The sequence below is a fragment of the Salvelinus fontinalis genome, chromosome 9, assembly GCF_029448725.1.
Source record: "Salvelinus fontinalis isolate EN_2023a chromosome 9, ASM2944872v1, whole genome shotgun sequence".
NCBI lineage: Eukaryota > Metazoa > Chordata > Actinopteri > Salmoniformes > Salmonidae > Salvelinus > Salvelinus fontinalis.
This window is the reverse complement of record NC_074673.1, coordinates 24,068,069-24,087,354: the sequence shown is the minus strand read 5'-3', so window position 1 is coordinate 24,087,354 and position 19,286 is coordinate 24,068,069. Positions and strand designations below refer to the sequence as shown.

At 45.2% G+C, this 19,286-nt stretch overlaps 1 protein-coding gene and 1 pseudogene across 3 annotated transcripts; one reads left to right on the top strand and one right to left on the bottom strand.

The window, feature by feature from the left end:
* Positions 1–5,563: 5,563 nt before the first annotated feature.
* On the top strand, positions 5,564–12,676 carry LOC129862300 (UPF0235 protein C15orf40 homolog; annotated as a pseudogene).
* A 97-nt stretch (positions 12,677–12,773) lies between these two features.
* Positions 12,774–19,070, bottom strand: LOC129862298 (uncharacterized). Of its 3 annotated transcripts, none has more exons than XM_055933803.1 (5): positions 18,880–19,070; positions 17,862–17,958; positions 17,580–17,753; positions 17,156–17,326; positions 12,774–16,585 (listed from the first exon to the last, which is right to left on the bottom strand). In XM_055933803.1, the coding sequence occupies exons 1-5, from the start codon at positions 19,030–19,032 to the stop codon at positions 16,035–16,037; spliced, it is 1,146 nt and encodes a 381-aa protein (XP_055789778.1). In that variant the 5' UTR covers positions 19,033–19,070; the 3' UTR covers positions 12,774–16,034. The 3 variants fall into 3 exon arrangements, with proteins under 3 accessions (XP_055789778.1, XP_055789777.1, XP_055789779.1); XM_055933802.1 differs by having other exon boundaries at positions 17,862–17,991; positions 18,880–19,069; XM_055933804.1 differs by lacking the exon at positions 17,580–17,753 and having other exon boundaries at positions 17,862–17,991.
* Positions 19,071–19,286: the final 216 nt, after the last annotated feature.

The window sequence follows — 19,286 nt, the reverse complement described above, 5'->3', positions numbered from 1 at the left end:
CAGCAGAAGCAGCAACCACCCCTCTCCCATCGATGGAGGAGCGTGTCCAGCATCACACCGCCGTTCTCCATCGGATAGGGACGGCAATGGACATGATGATGGAGAGGATGGAACGATGGGAGAGGAGTGGTATCCCGACTACAACCCCAGCTCCTTCCCAGATGGCGCAACCTTCCCCATCAACGTCAGCATCAGGTTCGGGTGCATTGCGTCTTGCGCTCCCAAGGGAGTACGATGGAGCGGTGGCTGGGTGCCAGGGGTTTTTGCTCCAGTTGGAGCTCTACTTGGCCACTGTTCGTCCGACTCCCTCTGGAGAGGAGAGTGTTAGCCTCCTCATCTCCTGTCTGACGGGTAGAGCCCTGGAATGGGCTAATACGGTCTGGAACGGCCCAGACTCTGTTCGAGACAACTACCCAGAGTTCACTCGCCGCTTTCGGGCCGTATTTGACCACCCTCAGGAGGGCCGAGCGGTGGGTGAGAGACTGTTCCACCTCAGACAGGAGACGAGGAGTGCGCAAGACTTCGCTTTGGAGTTCCGGACCTTGGCTGCTGGCGCGGGGTGGAATGACAGGGCCCTGATGGACCATTATCGATGTAGCCTTCGGGAGGACGTCCGTCGGGAGCTAGCTTGTCGAGACACTACGCTCTCTCTCGATGAGTTAATTGACATGTCTATACGACTGGACAACCTGCTAGCTGCCCGCGGGCGTTCAGAGGGGGTCCTGTCCGTTCCACCTCCCAGTCCTCCCGCTTCAACCCCGATGGAGTTGGGAGGGGCTGCATCTAGGGGGGCCAGAGGAGGTGGCTTCTCTTGCACCTATTGTGGCAGGAGAGGACACACTTCAGACCTGTGTTGGAGGAGCGCCTCTGGGAGTGGAGATGGCAGGCGGAATACTCCTCGATCACCCCAGGTGAGTAGGCACAAGACTCACCCAGAGCTTCCTGTCGGTCACATGTTTTTGGTTATTTTTTTTCCTGCGTTTTTCCCTTCTCTCCAGCATAAGGCGCTCGTAGACTCAGGCGCAGCTGGGAGTTTTATGGATCGCGGTCTAGCCCGTAAGTTGGGTATTCCGTTGATGCAGATAGACCCTCCTTTTCCCGTGCACTCCCTAGATAGCCGACCACTAGGGTCAGGGCTGATCAGGGAGGCCAGGATTCCGCTGGACATGGTAACACAGGGGGATCATAGGGAGCAGATTAGTTTCTACCTTATTGATTCACCAGGGTTTCCAGTGGTGTTGGGGGTTCCTTGGTTAGCCATTCACAATCCCCTCATTTCCTGGAGACAGGGAGCTCTTCAGGGGTGGTCAGAGGAGTGTTCAGGTAGGTGTGTGGGAGTTTCCATCGGTGCCACCTCGGTGGAGAGTCCAGACCAGGTTTCCACTGTGCGCATTCCCCCAGAATATGCCGATTTGGCTATCGCTTTTAGTAAAAAGAAAGCGACTAAATTACCACCTCATCGACGGTGGGATTGTGTGATAAACCTCCAGGTGAACGCTGCACTTCCCAGGAGTCATGTGTACCCCTTGTCACAGGAGGAGACGTTGGCTATGGAGACATATGTCACGGAAGCTCTGAGACAGGGGTTCATTCGGCCCTCCATGTCACCCGTCTCCTCGAGTTTCTTTTTTGTGAGAAAGAAGGAGGGAGGTCTGCGTCCGTGCATTGATTATCGAGGTCTAAATTCAATCACAGTGGGATTTAGTTATCCGCTACCTCTCATCGCTACGGCGGTGGAATCATTCCACGGAGCACGTTTTTTCACAAAACTGGATCTTAGGAGCGCGTATAATTTGGTGCGTATTCGGGAGGGAGACGAGTGGAAAACAGCGTTTAGTACCACATCAAGCCACTATGAGTACCTCGTCATGCCGTATGGGTTAAAGAATGCTCCAGCCGTTTTCCAATCCTTTGTAGATGAGATTCTCAGGGACATGCACGGGCAGGGTGTGGTAGTGTATATTGATGACATCCTGATCTATTCTGCTACACGCGCCGCGCATGTTTCCCTGGTGCGCAGGGTTCTTGGGAGGCTGCTGGAGCATGACCTATACGTCAAGGCTGAGAAATGTGTGTTTTCCAAACAAGCCGTTTCCTTCCTGGGTTATCGCATTTCCACCTCAGGGGTGGTTATGGAGAGTGATCGCGTTAACGCCGTGCGTAATTGGCCGACTCCAACCACGGTAAAGGAGGTGCAGCGGTTTTTAGGGTTTGCCAATTACTACCGGAGGTTTATCCGGGGTTTTGGCCAAGTGGCGGCCCCCATTACCTCACTGCTAAAGGGAGGGCCGGTGCGTCTACAGTGGTCGGCCGAGGCTGAGAGAGCTTTTAACCAGTTGAAGGCACGTTTCACTGAGGCTCCCGTGTTGGCGCATCCGGACCCTTCATTAGCGTTCATAGTGGAGGTGGATGCGTCCGAGGCTGGTGTTGGAGCCGTGCTATCACAGCGCTCGGGCACGCCACCGAAGCTCCGTCCCTGTGCTTTCTTTTCTAAGAAGTTGGGTCCGGCGGAGCGGAACTATGATGTGGGGGACAGGGAGTTACTAGCTATGGTAAAAGCCCTGAAGGTGTGGAGACACTGGCTTGAGGGGGCTAAGTACCCTTTTCTCATCTGGACTGACCATCGCAATCTGGAGTATATCCGAGAGGCGAGGAGATTGAATCCGCGTCAGGCAGGGTGGGCCATGTTTTTTACTCGTTTTAGATTTACGATCTCTTACCGACCAGGTTCCCTCAACACAAAGGCCGACGCGCTGTCTCGTCTCTATGACACGGATGACCGGCCCATCGATCCGACTCCCATCCTTCCCGCCTCATGTCTGGTGGCTCCGGTGGTATGGGAGGTGGACGCGGACATCGAGCGGGCGTTGAGGGTAGAACCTGCGCCGTCCCAGTGTCCGACTGGCCGTAGGTACGTACCGCTTGGTGTTCGTGATCGATTGATTCGGTGGGCTCACTCAATACCTGCTTCGGGTCATCCGGGGGTGGAGAGGACAGTGCGTGGTCTTAGAGGGAAATACTGGTGGCCCACCTTGGCTAAGGACGTGAGACTCTATGTCTCCTCCTGCTCGGTATGCGCTCAGAGTAAGGCTCCTAGGCACCTACCAAGGGGGAAGTTACAACCCCTTCCGGTTCCACAACGGCCATGGTCTCATCTATCAGTAGATTTTTTGACGGATCTTCCTCCGTCTCAGGGGAACACTACCATTTTGGTCGTTGTGGATCGGTTCTCTAAGTCCTGTCGTCTCCTCCCATTGCCTGGTCTCCCTACGGCCCTACAGACTGCGGAGGCTCTATTTACCCACGTCTTCCGGCATTATGGGGTGCCGGAGGATATCGTATCTGATCGAGGTCCCCAGTTCACGTCCCGGGTATGGAGGGCGTTTATGGAGCGTCTGGGGGTCTCGGTCAGCCTCACCTCTGGGTATCACCCCGAAAGTAATGGGCAGGTGGAGAGAGTGAACCAGGAGGTGGGTAGGTTTCTGAGGTCGTATTGCCAGGACCGGCCAGGAGAATGGGCGAGGTACGTCCCGTGGGCGGAGTTGGCCCAGAACTCACTCCGCCACTCATCTACGAACATGTCGCCCTTCGAGTGTGTACTGGGGTACCAGCCGGTCCTGGCTCCGTGGCACCAGAGCCAGACTGAGGCTCCTGCGGTGGAGGAATGGGTACAGCGCTCTAGAGAGACCTGGCGAGCGGTCCAGGACTCTCTCAAGCAGGCCAGTGAACGGCAGAAGAGGAGCGCTGACCGCCACCGCAGTGAGGCCCCTGTGTTTGCACCAGGGGACAGGGTCTGGCTCTCGGCCCGAAACCTGCCCTGCCGGAAGCTGGGGCCGCAGTGTGTGGGGCCATTTAAAGTCCTGAGGAGGATAAACGAGGTGTGTTATAGGTTACAACTTCCTTCTTACTATCGTATTAACCCCTCGTTTCATGTGTCTCTCCTCAGGCCGGTGGTAGCTGGTCCCCTGCAGGAAGGTGAGGTACCGGAGGTCCCTCCTCCCCCTCTCGACATCGAGGGGTCCACGGCGTATAGGATAAGAGCCATTCTGGACTCAAGACGCCGGGTGAGGGGCCTGCAGTACCTCGCGGACTGGGAGGGGTACGGTCCGGAGGAGAGATGCTGGGTACCGGTGGGGGACATCTTGGATCCGTCCCTGTTGAGGGACTTTCACCGCCTCCATCCGGAGCGCCCTGCTCCTCGCCCTCCGGGTCGTCCTCGAGGCCGGAGTCGGCGCGCTGCGGGAGCCGCGCGTCGGGAGGGGGGTACTGTTACGAGTCCCGCCGAGGATGGTGCCTCTTCCCGTTCGGGCGGCGCTCGGCGGTCGTCGTCTCCGGTCTACTAGCTGCCACCGATCCCCTTTTCTGTTTTCCTTTTAGTTTGTCTAATTTGTTTCAATTGTTGTGTGTTTAGATTAGGGGTTATTTAAACCCAGTTTGCCCGCTCCCTTTTGTGCGGGCTTGTTTTTCTGTTTCGTGTTTGTGGTGTGTATTTTGTGGATTTTGTTATTCAATTGACTTTGGACATTTCTCTTTACGCGCCCAGTGTTTAGTGTGGCGTCACCGGTTGTTAGGTGATTACGTTAAGGAAATAAAATTCCACTTTTTGAAAGAGATTCCTGCTCTCTGCACCTGACTCTTGTTTCCACCACTGGAATTGTGACAGTGTGTGCCCAGTGGGTAGGCACTTACTATAATATTATTTTTTAAATAATCTTGAGATCTTTAAACAAGTGTTTTGTGATGTTGAACATGTGCTCTTTATGACAGAATGATAAAATTAGGTGAAACCAAACAGTTTTCTGGGACCAACTTACACTTCTCAAACGGCACCGAATTGGTTGGAACGCCCCTATTGCTTTTCCTAACATCTGACTATATAGAATCCCGAAGTGGTTCAAAATTTGTTCTTCTTACCATAGATTATCCTCTATACCTTGGCTTGGAGTGATTTCCATTGAGGGATGAGACTTTCACTGGTCAATAATTATTTTGTCAATGTCTTTCGTCAACTTCTGTGACGAATGCAAAAGGGTAGCCCATGTAGGGATAAAACACTTTCGAGAGTCTCCCTGCTCCAGCTCTAAACTCTCTGTGTGAGTGAGTGCTGTTTATAGGTAGCCTATTTCATAAATGCTTGTGTTGTGTACTGCTCATGAATGTGTTATGTGGTATATGAATTAAGTTTTTTTGTAGCTGCTCTTCAACTAAAGCGATACAGAACATGTTGAAGTATACTAGACATAACAAGTGAGCAGATGTTATGTTGGATAATTGTTGTGTAATTAATTTCCTGAATGTCTTTACAAAAAACAAGAAACCATTTTGATAGTTTTCACTTGCAATTACAAAAAAATGAACTACTCAACTCAATCAAAAATAATTAAGAGCAATTTGAATGCAAACGGATGCAGTTCATGATTTGAAAACATGTGCAGAGTTAACACACGATGGAGACAAGTGTTGACATGCGCAGCACAGTTAGCTTTGTTTAACTTTTTTGACCGACTGTGCTTTGAAGTTACTGAGATGAATCAAAGAATTTTGAATAGACTGAGATTCCTTGATGTTCACCCAAATCCATCCTCATTGTTTAACCCGGACACCATTATTTTAGGTGTAAAATGTTTGCTAACCTTCATCAGAGACTGTCCCCATCATCACATGAGTTTGAGGGACATTATGCAGCGAGAAGAAATTACTCTGAAAAGCATAAAATGCCCAAAAAGTACAAAACTGTAGGGCTGTGCTAAAACAAGCACCGTGTTGGCTATAGCTTTGCTAGCCAGAGAGGTTTGGTTATGCTAATTGACAAAAATAATTGTCATGCAGACACATGGCTACTTACTAACACGTACGTTCTAAACATTTTGTGCCCCTCTCCTTTCTTCAGAATAAAACTGTAGGCCTACAGAAGCCCATCTTCTAGTTAGCTCGAGACAAGACGGAGTGGTGACAATTCCAATGCACGCGAAGCCTGGATCTAAACAGAACGCGATTGCAGCTGCACACATCGTGTATGAGCCAAACAAATGGCAAAAGAAGTTCCGCTAGTAAAGACTAATCGAGTATTTTGTATATAGATACTGTATAAAACTAGATGGTAACTTTACAAGTAAAGTTGGTGGGGCTAGCTAAAGCTCTTTAAACGTTTGTGGTAGTGAAAGAAGTGTAAAAATGTCATTTTTATTTCCCATTAAAAGTCAGTAGATTTGGTCAGAAGTTGTGGTAGTAGTGGTCAGAAGTTATGTGGTTAAGTAGTTGTGGTCAAATGTTGTTTGGATATGGTTAGTAGTTAAATGTGTGATCAGAAGTTGTGTGGTCAGAAGTTGTGTGGTTGGGGTCAATAGATATGGCCAGAAGTTGTGCGGTTGCGGTCAGAGGTTATGTGGTTGAGGTATGTAATTGTGTGGTTGTGTTCAGAAGTTGTGCGGTTGAGATCAGAAGTTGTGTGGTTGAGGTCAGAAGTTGTGTGGTTGCTGTCAGAAGTTGTGCAGTTGTGGTGTGTAATTGTGTGGTTGTAGATACTAGATGTGGTCAGAAGTCGTGCGGTTGAGGTCAGAAGATGTGGTCAGTGGTTATGTGGTTCAGTAGTTGTGGTCAGTAGTAGTTAGGATATGGTCAGTAGTTAAATGTGTGATCAGAAGTGGTTGTGGTATATAATTGTGTGGTTGTTGTCACTAGATATGGTAAGCAGTTATGTGGTTGCTAGTATGTAATTGTGTGGTTGTTGTCACTAGATATGGTAAGCAGTTGTGTCGTTGCTGTCAGAAGATGTGTAGTTGTGGTATGTAATAGTGTTAGTGGTCAAAACGGCAGCTGTTTGGGAAAGTTTGAAAAACACATGGTAATGCAGTTACAAAAACAGCTGAACCGTAAGTTCCGTATTGAATAATTTGATTCTGCGCACAGTTATGAAAAGCAGAGAAGTAAACGAATATCCCATACCCTCTAACTTTTTGTCTAACGTGTTGCGGTAGTGGTCAAAATGGACGTTGTTTGCCAAAATGTTACTGAAAATTATGATGATGCGGTTACTTATACTGCTGTAACTTTTGATGTGAATATTCTACATTTGAGTAGCAGAGAAATAGATGAAGCTAGTAAGCTTGAAATATTTTGTCTAAGTGGTTGCAGAGTGGAATTATTATCTGATTTGCGTCAAAAGTTTAATGAGAAAATGACAATTGGAAGTGATGATGTCACAATGGAGAGGATTAAAAACATTGAGAAATCCCATGTTAGCGGATGGGGGGACAAAAAAGACAACAAACAAATGTATAACGGAAAAAGTATAGCAGATATCAAAAAGTTATACACATGCAAATCAATCCAGACCATTCCGCACGTTCTGAAGTTGGAACGGCGTTTCTAGCATAAACGCTGTAGGAGTAGGTGGCGGAATAATAATTATAAGAAGAAGTATGTTGAATATCTAAACTGGGGCTGCTGCTGCTAGCCCCACCAATAACAAGAAGAAGTAGAGTTGAAGGCGGAAGTTTACATACACTTAAGCATGGCCAATGTTGAATGTTTATCATTTTAAGCTTGGAAAATAGACCCTTAAACCCAGAATTGGGACCACACAGCTGCTCCACTGAATAGCAGGCTAGTGATTGCTTTGCAATGCTTGCAGTTAGCCACGGATTCCTTCCAAACCACTCATTGTTAAATTTGCGATTTCCAACTTGTTGTGTAATATTTATGTCCAATGGCCGATGAGCACGACACGTTTTAGCTATAATTTCTTTTAATTAATTCTCTTCATAGGACAAGGATTAAAAAGGATTTGCCAGAAGATTGTTAACTTGATTCATGATGATGACTGCTAGCTAAGATTTAGAAAGTATGATGTTGACATGATCAGTCCAATCAAAGCTACTGTAGATATAGTGTGATTTAACGTAATTTTATCTGTGGCCAATGACCTTGAGCCTTCTTGGATGGGCACTTCTAATGTGACTTTATGGCAGCACCCAAGGGTTTGAATTTTTGAGCTCTACCCTTAGATTTGGCAGTGACGTAGTGTCCCCATGAGTGACAGAACACTGAGCCAATCACGGCGCAACTAGAGAACATTACCAACCCCTATGATCCGTATTTCCACTGGCTGCCCCACCACCACAGAAAGCACTGATTTAGGCTGAAACACTTGCATTTTGAACCTGCCTTACTCAAGATAGCAAAAAAGAGACCCTGTTTGTATGCAGCTTTATTTATTTATTTATTTTATTATTTATTATTTTTATTTTATCCCCTTTTCTCCCCAATTTTCGTGGTATCCAATCGCTAGTAATTACTATCTTGTCTCATCGCTACAACTCCCATACGGGCTCGGGAGAGACGAAGGTCGAAAGCCATGCGTCCTCCGAAGCACAACCCAACCAAGCCGCACTGCTTCTTAACACAGCGCGCCTCCAACCCGGAAGCCAGCCGCACCAATGTGTCGGAGGAAACACCGTGCACCCGCACCCCTCGGTTAGCGCGCACTGCGCCCAGCCCGCCACAGGAGTCGCTGGAGCGCGATGAGACAAGGATATCCCTACCGGCCAAACCCTCCCTAACCCGGACGACGCTAAGCCAATTGTGCGTCGCCCCTCGGACCTCCCGGTCGCGGCCGGCTGCGACAGAGCCTGGGCGCGAACCCAGAGACTCTGGTGCCGTAGCGCTCTAGACCACTGCGCCACCCGGGAGGCCCCTTATGCAGCTTTATTAAGTCAATTTAAAAAAAAATGTTTTACATTGTTTGCAAACTGATTGATATGTGACACGTATTAATGCCAAAATAACATGCAAAACAGGCAATCCCCTCAAACGTTTTATAAATTTAAAAAAATTGCTCTGCACCACCTGCTCTGAGTGACCAGTCGCCACTGGTCTTTACATTAACTAACATATTCCTCTCAACTGTACATTTTTTGCATGATTTGTATTGACGTTTTATACAACGGGTGGGTCTAACCCTGAATGCTGGTTGGTTAAAAGCGCATTCCAGCCGGTGTCTCTTCCACAAATTACCACCGGCTAAATCTATGATGTTTAAATCCCTATTTACTCTGTTCCATCTGACTACGCAATACACTGTTTCATCAGTCCAGCCGGGCAAGTAATAAACTTGATCTCCACTATAAAAAGCATCTAGACATTATTTCACATTTCTTTTAGACTGACGTTTCGTTTTCAACAGCCGAGATTTGTATAAACCTTGCTGTCTGTCTTTCCGACATTTGCAACATTATTTCAATATTCAAATTCGATCTCCAGCTGTCCAATAGTAATGAACGTGTAGGGTTCAGGAATGAGGACGAGACAGACAGGCAGGCAGGCAGCGTTTCTCAGCCAGTCAAAATCATGAATCAGCTGGCATAATTTGTATGGATATATACAAAGAAATGTTAATTGAAAAGGTCAAACGAAACGAAGCTAGTTTGCAGTCTTTCCAGGTTCAGTTTGAAGTTATTGTGTTAGCTGTGTTGTTGGCTAGCTCCTCTGAACAACACTGTCCTGACAAGAGAGAACATTTTCTATGCCAGGCGAAATCGCACCGCATTAGCTCATAGTTATGGATGTATCCAAATAAATGTCACTAGAAAATATTTTATTTTATTTTTATTTATTTATTTAACCTTTATTTAACCAGGTAGGCAAATTGAGAACACGTTCTCATTTACAATTGCGACCTGGCCAAGATAAAGCAAAGCAGTTCGACACATACAACAACACATAGTTACACATGGAGTAAAAACAAACATATAGTCAATAATACAGTGAAAAAGATAAAAAAAAATAAGTCTATATACAATGTGAGCAAGTGAGGTGAGATAAGGGAGGTGAAGGCAAACAGATATATGTATAAATAAATAAAAATATAAAAAGGCCATGGAGGCGAAGTGAGTACAACACAGCAAGTAAAATAAAAACTAAAAAAAACACTGGAATGGTTGGTTTGCATTGGAAGAAAGTGCAAAGTAGAGACAGAAATAATGGGGTGCAAAGGAGCAAAATAAATTAATAAATAAATACAGTAGGTAAAGAGGTAGTTGTTTGGGCTAAATTGTAGATGGGTTATGTACAGGTGCAGTAATCTATGAGCTGCTCTGACAGCTGGTGCTTAAAGCTAGTGAGGGAGATAGGTGTTTCCAGTTTCAGAGATTTTTGTAGTTCGTTCCAGTCATTGGCAGCAGAGAACTGGAAGGAGAGGCGTCCAAAGGAAGAATTGGTTTTGGGGGTGACTAGAGAGATATACCTGCTGGAGCGCGTGCTACGGGTAGGTGCTGCTATGGTGACCAGCGAGCTGAGATAAGGGGGGACTTTACCTAGCAGGGTCTTGTAGATGACCTGGAACCAATGGGTTTGGCGACGAGTATGAAGCGAGGGCCAGCCAACGAGAGTGTACAGGTCGCAGTGGTGGGTAGTATATGGGGCTTTGGTGACAAAACGGATGGCACTGTGATAGACTGCATCCAATTTATTGAGTAGGGTTTTGGAGGCTATTTTGTAAATGACATCACCGAAGTCGAGGATTGGTAGGATGGTCAGTTTTACAAGGGTATGTTTGGCAGCATGAGTAAAGGATGCTTTGTTGCGGAATAGGAAGCCAATTCTAGATTTGACTTTGGATTGGAGATGTTTGATGTGGGTCTGGAAGGAGAGTTTACAGTCTAACCAGACACCTAGGTATTTGTAGTTGTCCACATATTCTAAGTCAGAGCCGTCCAAAGTAGTGATGTTGGACAGGCGGGCCGGAGCAGGCAGCGATCGGTTGAAGAGCATGCATTTGGTTTTACTTGTATTTAAGAGCAGTTGGAGGCCACGGAAGGAGAGTTGTATGGCATTGAAGCTCGCCTGGAGGGTTGTTAACACAGTGTCAAAAGAAGGGCTTAAAAAATAGCTTAAAACCTCTTAAGGATTACCCTCTTTTTTAAAATTTTTGCCTAAAATTTCATACCCAAATCTAACTGATTGTAGCTCAGTCCCTGAAGCGAGGATATCCATATTCTTGGTACCAGTTGAAAGGAAACACTTTGAAGTTTATGGAAACGTAGTAGAATATAACACAATAGATCTGGTAAAAGATAATACAAAGAAAAAAATGATGTACCATCATCTTTGAAATGCAAGAGAAAGGCCATAATGTATTGTTCCAGTCCAGGTGCAATTTAGATTTTATATCAGTGTATGTGCAAAGTTTTAGACTGATCCCATGAACCATTGCATTTCTGTTCAAATGTGCCTAATTTGTTTATTAATAACTTTTCACATTCAAAATTGTGCACTCTCCTCAAGCAATAGCATGGTATTCTTTCACTGTAACATCTACTGTAAATTGGACAGTGCAGTTAGATTAACAAGAATTTAAGCTTTCTGCCAATATCAGACATGTCTATATCCTGGGAAATGTTCTTGTTACTTACAACCTCATGCTAATCGCATTAGCCTACGTTAGCTCAACCGTCCGGTGGAAGGGACACCGATCCCGAAGAAGTTTAAACAAATGCAAATGCAGCTACTGCTGTTATTCTGTCTGTTCTGTTTGATGTGACTGTAAGTTAGCCGTACTGTAGTTGGCTAGCTAGCAATGGCAATGGAACATTTAGAACGAATGACTGGGTCCCGTCCATAGATACAGAACAAAAAGACTGAACGACTGGGTTGTGTCTCTGGCAACCGAACCAATAGAATGAACGACCAGCCGGCTTGGGTAGCAGCCCTAGATTTGTGTCGGGACTATATCTTGTGGAAGGATGAAATAGTATGAATAAATTCATCAAAATAAAGTTTAGACATACTCACATTTTAATCATTTGTTAAATATGTTGGTAACCCCTTGTATAAAAGTGATAATGCTCTCAAAGCCGGTGTTTGGAGGATATAATGGCACGGTTTGCCGGCACTCTACTTCGTCTCGTTCCTAACAATACCATGCCAAATTTTCCTCCAAACACGGGCTCCTCTGGCATTATCACTTAAATAATGACTTACATTTGCTTCCATCCTAGTATTTTTGTCAGCCACCTTTGCTGAAGAAAGTCTCCAGCGTTGGGTCGCGTAGCATCAAATTCGTCATGGGAACCACTCAATATAATTGCATGAAGCTGGGAAATGCTGAACTTTTTCACCGCCTCCCACACTACGTTCGAGCCGCCGAACGGTCCCCCGCCCACTACGCTTCTCACTGCTTTCCTTCCATTGAAAATGAATGGGAAGCGGTGTCGCTATTGCCACACCGCCAATAGATGAGGAGGTGGAGCTTGTGCGGTATAGCTCTAAGGTGCTGGAGTTGAAAAGAAGCAAAGACATTTTGGACAAGGTCTGAGAGCTGTGTATGGACATCTCTGGAAGTTTCATGATTCATATTTATACATACTGTGTTGCCTATTACAGAACAGTTTCAGGAATTTTAAATAAAATGCTGCATCATTGCCATATGTCTCTCTGCAAGGCTCCGGATCCTGAGAGAAGATTGTCAAGGTGACTGGGTCACTAATCCCAGAGCAGGTGTTATACAGGTTAAAGCAAGAGGCTTTTTGACGTTTTTATGGAGGACTTTTTTATTTCAGGTCCTATACACCTTTACAGTATTGGTTGATTTTCAGACATCTATGGAAAACAACTCAGATAATATAGTAGCCTACTTTATTAATCCCCAAAGGGGACATTTGTTTGCATCAGCTGATGCATACACCAATGAATACAAAATTTGTGACATACCCTACAACTCAACTCTGGATCTAGAAGCTAGTTCCACTGTGAGGACAGACGCTGGGAGACGAGAAGCAAATACAGGGAATATTTAATAAAGAACCGACATGAAACAAAACAAGGACAGCGTCTGGACAGGAGAAACAAAACAACATTAGTGCTGACACAAGGAGAAACTGATGAAGACAGATATAGGGGAGGCAATCAATAAGTGATGGAGTCCAGGTGAGTCCAATGAAGTGCTGATGCGCGTAACGATGGTGACAAGTGTGTGTAATGATGGGCCGCCTGGTGCCCTCGAGCCAACCGAGACAAGAAAACCTCTCAAGCCAGCTAAGGCATGGAAGTCTGACGAGCCAGCTGAGGCACCCCCGGTTCCTTCGACAGCGGCACCCGGACCCGACGTCACCAACAAAAACCAAAAAACTCCCTGCTACTTCCAATATTGTGGTGTCAGCATTCTGTGAGGACAGACGCTGTGAGACGAGAAGCAAATACAGGGAGTGAATATTTAATAAATAACCGACATGAAACAAAACAAGGACAGCGTCTGGACAGGAGAAACAAAGCAACATTAGTGCTGACACAGGGATGAAACTGAGGAACACACAAATATAGGGGAGGCAATTAATAAGTGATGGAGTCCAGGTGAGTCCAATGAAGCGCTGATGCGTGTAACGATGGTTACAGGTGTGCGTAATGATGGGTCGCCTGGCGCCCTCGAGCGCTAGAGGGAGAGCGGGAGCAGGCGTGACATCTACTGCATTTTTGAATTGTTCCTCTCTAATCAGGGATTGGTTTAGATCTGGGACCCCACGTGTGTCCAATTAATTATCAGGTAGAACAGAAAACCAGCAGGCTCCAGACCTCGTAGGGTATAAGTGAATAGCCGTGCCCTATAGTGAAGAGTTTTACAATGATTTGAACTGTGTAGTGGTCTGTAATTATATTTTTTACCAAACTGTTGAAATAACCTTTGTTTACTGAGGACACCCTCTCTGTCCTCAGAAATAATTAGCTGTTTTATCATCTTTTGCACTGTGTTATTGTTTTTTAAAGTAAAATACAAATCACCAATGAGTCTTGATTGTTATTGATGTTGCATGTTCATACTGAAAAAGTTTCGACCTTTTCAGTCCATCTACCTTCAGCTCCCGAGGTATCTGTCTGAGGTATATTTTTTTGCTACATGGCCAAAAGTATGTGGCTATCTGGTTGTCGAACATCTCATTCCAAAATCATGGGCATTAATATGGAGTTGGCCCCCCCTTTGCTGCTATAACAGCCTCCACTCTTCTGGGAACGCTAGATGTTCCACTAGATGTTGGAACATTTTTGCGGGGACTTGCTTCCATTCAGCCACAAGAACATTAGTAAGGTCGGGCACTGATGTTGGCCAATTAGGCGTGGCTCGCAGTCAGCGCTCCAATTTGTCCCAATGGTGTGCTGTGGAAATTCTTACACAGGGACACCCGAAGTCAATCTTAAATTAATCATTATTTATTTGTCAGTGCGCTGCCTGGGCAGTCCCAGCAGTTGTCTTTTATACGGCTATACACAGGCAAGTTATATTTGCATGATTTAGCATAATTAATTCATCACCGTTTTGTTTCATTGACCGACCAATACTGGTTCATAACATTTGACAGACCAATACCTCACGAAGCTTCTTCTCTCTAAGCTGAGACCTTGAAACTGAGATATTTTTCATTCTCAAAACAAGGTCTGGGTGTACTGCCAAATTGCAGCTAATTATAGTGAGGATTTGTTCAGTCAGCCAGTTGCATGAACATAGAAATTGGTTTATAGAACAGCACATGAATTGAACACAGAAATGAGTTTAGAAAAGCACAAAGATTAAAATTCCCATTACAGGTTTTCTATGGGGTTGAGGTCAGGGCTCTGTGCAGGCCAGTCAAGTTCTTCCACACCGATCTCGACAAACCATTTCTGTATGGACCTAACTTCGTGCACAGGAGTATTCATTGTTATGCTGAAACAGGAAAGGGCCTTCCCCAAACTGTTGCCACAAAGTTGGAACCACAGAATCATCTAGAATGTTATTCTATCCTGTAGTGTTAAGATTTCCCTTCACTGGAATTAAGGGGCCTAGCACAAACCATGAAAAACAGCCCCAGACCATTATTCCTCCTCCAACAAACTATACAGTTGGCACTATGCATTTGGGCAGGTAGCGTTCTCCTGGCATCCGCCAAACCCAGATTTGTCCTTCGGACTGACAGATGGTGAAGCATGATTCATCACTCCAGAGAACGCATTTCCACTGTTCCAGAGTCCAATGGCGGTGAGGTTTACACCCCTCCAGCCAATGCTTGGCATTGCGCAAGCTGATTTTAGGCTTGTGTGCGGCTGCTTGGCCATGGAAACCCATTTCATGAAGCTCCCGACGAACAGTTATTGTGCTGATGTTGCTTCCAGAGGCAGTTTGGAACTAAGTAGTAAGTGTTGCAACCGAGGACAGGCGATTTTTACGCGCTTCAGCACTCGGCGGTCCCATTCTGTGAGCTTGTGTGGCCTACCATTTCGTGGCTGAGCCGTTGTTGATCCTAGACGTTTTCACTTTACAATAACAGCACTTACAGTTCTAGCAGGGCAGAAATGTGATTAACTGACTTGTTGGAAAGGTGGCATCCTATAATGGAGCCGTGTTGAAAGTCACTGAGCTCTTCAGTTTGGGCCATTCTACTGCTAATGTTTGTCTATGGCGATTGCTTGGCTGTGTGTTCAAATTTGATACACCTGTCAGCAACGGGTGTGGATGAATAGCCAAGTCCACTAATTTGAAGGGGTATCCACATACTTTTGGTCATGTAGTGCAGCTTAGATCCTTGTGCCTTCTTTTGTTTTGCATGTTTTTTGTTGGACATAAAATGGATGTTATGTTTATTTTCTTGGACCTCATGTAGGTAGTTATTTCTGTATCTTATTGCTGTAGTTGTGGTAAATGAAATGACTGAAAGTCAATCACATTTTGACAATGGAAATGAAAATGTCAATGACGTCTGTGACTCCACCGGCCATGTGGTGTGACACACACACTATTGGCCTGAAACCTGTGCTTTTAATCATGCTGTGTGGATGAATGTTTGCTTCCCAGCAGGAATTACTCCAAAAGTAGCCTTTATTCTGAATGACACTTTAGCCATTACTAATGTAAATGGTACTTAGCCTAACATAAAATATGTAAATAATTTACCATCCAGCACAAGAGTACAAAATGTCACTTCTATGACCGCTTTAGTGTTGTTTGGATCCCAGATTGCCAATGAAATTTTTACAATCTGATTATAATCCCCATTACAGGTAATCCATTACTACCCAACCTGCTCAGCTCCAGAAGATCCAAGTAAGGGCCTCCAGCCCTCTCGGAAGCGGAGAAGCTTGCCCACGTGCAGGCTCTCCATACCCAGGGTCTCCCTCATCATGCTGGGCTCAACTGTGTACAACAGATCCCCGTCAATCTGCTCCCTCTCGAAGGCCTGGCAGTACTGGTCCAAGTTGAGCAGTCGCAGGCAGGAGCACACCTGTGCCACACTCAGGTCCCGTAGATTAGAGGGCACCTCTGCTAAGGAGCAGAAGAGTGGGTGCCATGAGCCGCCAGAGTAGGACTGGGAATTGTTCTCCAATGATGGAGAAAGGGGTGGAAGTTTGTGTCTAGCTATTTGTAAATATTGTGGTTTAGGGGGTAGAGGTGGGGGTCTTGCTGCTTTTCTCTGTAAAGTAGGAGGCTCGGTTGTCTCAAAGTCAAGGTGCTGGTAAAGGTTGATTTCATCACCCTGGTTCTTCAGACTCATGTAGATTGGCTTCCCCTCCATGTATTCGTGACCCTTTTCAATCAACTCTTGCTTATTCAAAATGGTGATATCTGAAGAGGCAGACTAGGTTTTAGTTATTTTGAACATTTACATCTGTCTATGCCAATTAGGATATTTATGTGCTGTAACATCACTAAAAAGAATAGTGAGGTCACAAAAATGTAGGTTCTGATAGCACAATACAGGAGTCTCACAGGGATTTGTACTTGGTCCCCTCCATTTTACATTTCTTATTTCTCAAATGCAAGGAGACATGCAGCATCCTGCATCAATTCTTGCTTCATTGATAGTGTATGTTGACTATATGACAAAGTAAATTTCTCTAAAACTGAGTAAACCAGTTTAGTCCCTGCCTCTTCAACTGTGCCAACGCTCACACCAAACAGGCATAGAAGTCTCCTTATACATTATATTGGAAATCAGAACAAAATTAAAGAGGACCGAGTACAAATCCCTGTGGGACTCCTCTGGGTCTGCTGTAGTGTGGTGTACTGATGCTATTGCTGATCCACACTTAGTAAATTGTCAACCACCATCACGTTCTAAGGTGAGGTATGTGGTCACTCACCAAAGGGAGGTGTAATGTAACAATATTTTTTTCATGCAGTGCTGCGGTGTACCTTGAAAGATGAAAAGGTTCCTGAGGCCCAGTTCATCGATCTGCCCCCCCAATGTAGCACAGGCGTCCTCGAACTGGCCCTGATCGAGTCCCTCCAACCCCTCTGCCAATGCAATACGCACCTCCTTCATATACATGGGCAGCACCAGAGGAGTGTGTCTGGAGAGGATTCCTGCATAACAACAACACATAATGAATAAGTTCTCGGAGACTAAATCTGTCCTTCTCTTGGTCTCCATGCTAAACTGAATAGATGTATAGGTTACATATTTTCAAATGCAAAGTTCTCACTATTTGTGGTAAAAGGCTATATGACAAACATACATATTTGAGCTCACCATACAAATTACCTACTGTAACATTCAGAGCAGGTTTCAATGAATGATAAATCAGATTTCTTTAAAAATAATGCAATCCATGAATACCTTTGCTGCTGAAAGGAAACCCAATTAAGAGCTGCTCCTCATAGGTGTGTGTGATTGTCAGTGTGTCCAGCCTATGACCTCCTGACAGCCACGGCAGGACAAGTGGCGTTATTGGTTGGATGATGACTGGCAGTGGGTTGGACTCCAAAATAGCCTGAAGACTGATTGGTGGTCCTATGAGTGATTGCCAAAAAGACCCAGTTTGCAACGGTAACTAAACTATCATCCTCAGAGTGGTTGATAAGAGGTTGTAGATTCACCTCACTTAACTGTGCGACTCACCCTCTCGTCTATCATTTCTGATTATGTAGAAGCCTACAGTTGAGATGGTGACAGGTAGGGACAGGACTTTCCCATGTTTGCTCTCAAACACTGCTCTCTGCTGGCAGAGCAGGGAGTGGACCATGATGTGCTTTGGGAAGTTGGGGTGAGAGGTGATAAAAACATAAACATGACCTACATAAGAGCTGCACTTCATTTCAAGCGGTAATAATACGTGACATGTTGAAAGCACCAAGCTGTCTGTTTAAACGACTAGCACACAGCTCAGACACCCATGCATACCCCACAAGACATGCCTCCAGAGGTCTCTTCACAGTCCCCAAGTCCAGAACAGACTATGAGAGGCGCACAGTACTACATAGAGCCAGGTCTGCATGGAACTCTATTCCACATAGGGTAACTGATCCAATAAATAGAATCAGATACATTTAAAAAAATATAAAAAATACACATTGAACAGCGGGGGCCCGTGAAGCAACACAAACATAGGCACAGACACATGCATAAACACACATGATAACATACGCACCATACACACGCGCACACATGGATTTTGTGTTGTAGATATGTGGTAGTGGAGTATGGGCCTGAGGGCACACACCTAGTGTGTTGTGAATTTTGTAATAAATGTATTGTAATGTTTTTAAAATGTTAGAACTGCCAAAATTTTCACGGACCCCAGAAACAGTAGCTGCTGCCAAGACAGCAGCTAATGGGGAACCATAATAAATACAAATACAATTACAAAATACATGACTGAGTGAGTGGAGAGATTCTTTCATATACTCTCATAAGAAAAGGCATTGCAAATCAGAACACTTGAAAAATACTGATTCGGTCGATAAAAGACAGGCTTCTTTTCAAATTTTACAAACCTACAGTGCAGTACTACAATACATTCCATTTTTAGAAAGATAAAGTATTAAGAGACATTATTTGAACCCCAAACTACTGTGCTAAAATAGCTTCAGGCAGTTGGTAATATCACTAGGTATCAAAGGAAAGAAATCACACTCACTGTGCTTGAGCTGATACTGTCCAGTTCCTGTTGTCCAAGAAAGCCCACCGTCACATTGATGATCTTAGGAAAGGAGTCCTTGAATTTTTCAGCAAACTTTCCAAGATTGTATTCTTGATGTCCCCAGTGTAGTTTGCTAGTGTCCATGTCCATTTTTGCAATTGGAGGAAGTGGAATGTTCAGGAAGGTTAGCAAATGATTAAGCAACAACAACTTTCCCAGCCCCATTTCCTAGTAACCTTTGAAACTTTAAATACCTGTGCAGCCCCGCACTGTAGATTAACAACACACTCAGCAAAGCTTTGTCAATCTTTAACGGTTTCTACAATGCACACAGTGCCTTCAGAAAGTATTCATTCCCCTTGACTTATTCCCAATTTTGTGTTTTCAGCCTGAATTCAAAATGG

Bases quoted from the DNA above. Each gene is read 5' to 3' on its own strand.
- LOC129862298 (XM_055933802.1), bottom strand. From the start codon at position 19,032: ATGGACATGGACACTAGCAAACTACACTGGGGACATCAAGAATACAAT. The intron at 17,327-17,579 runs GTATTCATGGAT...GTTGTTATGCAG, and splicing joins GTTTCCTTTCAGCAGCAAAG to GAATCCTCTCCAGACACACT. The intron at 16,586-17,155 runs GTACACCGCAGC...CTGCCTCTTCAG, and splicing joins GAACCTTTTCATCTTTCAAG to ATATCACCATTTTGAATAAG.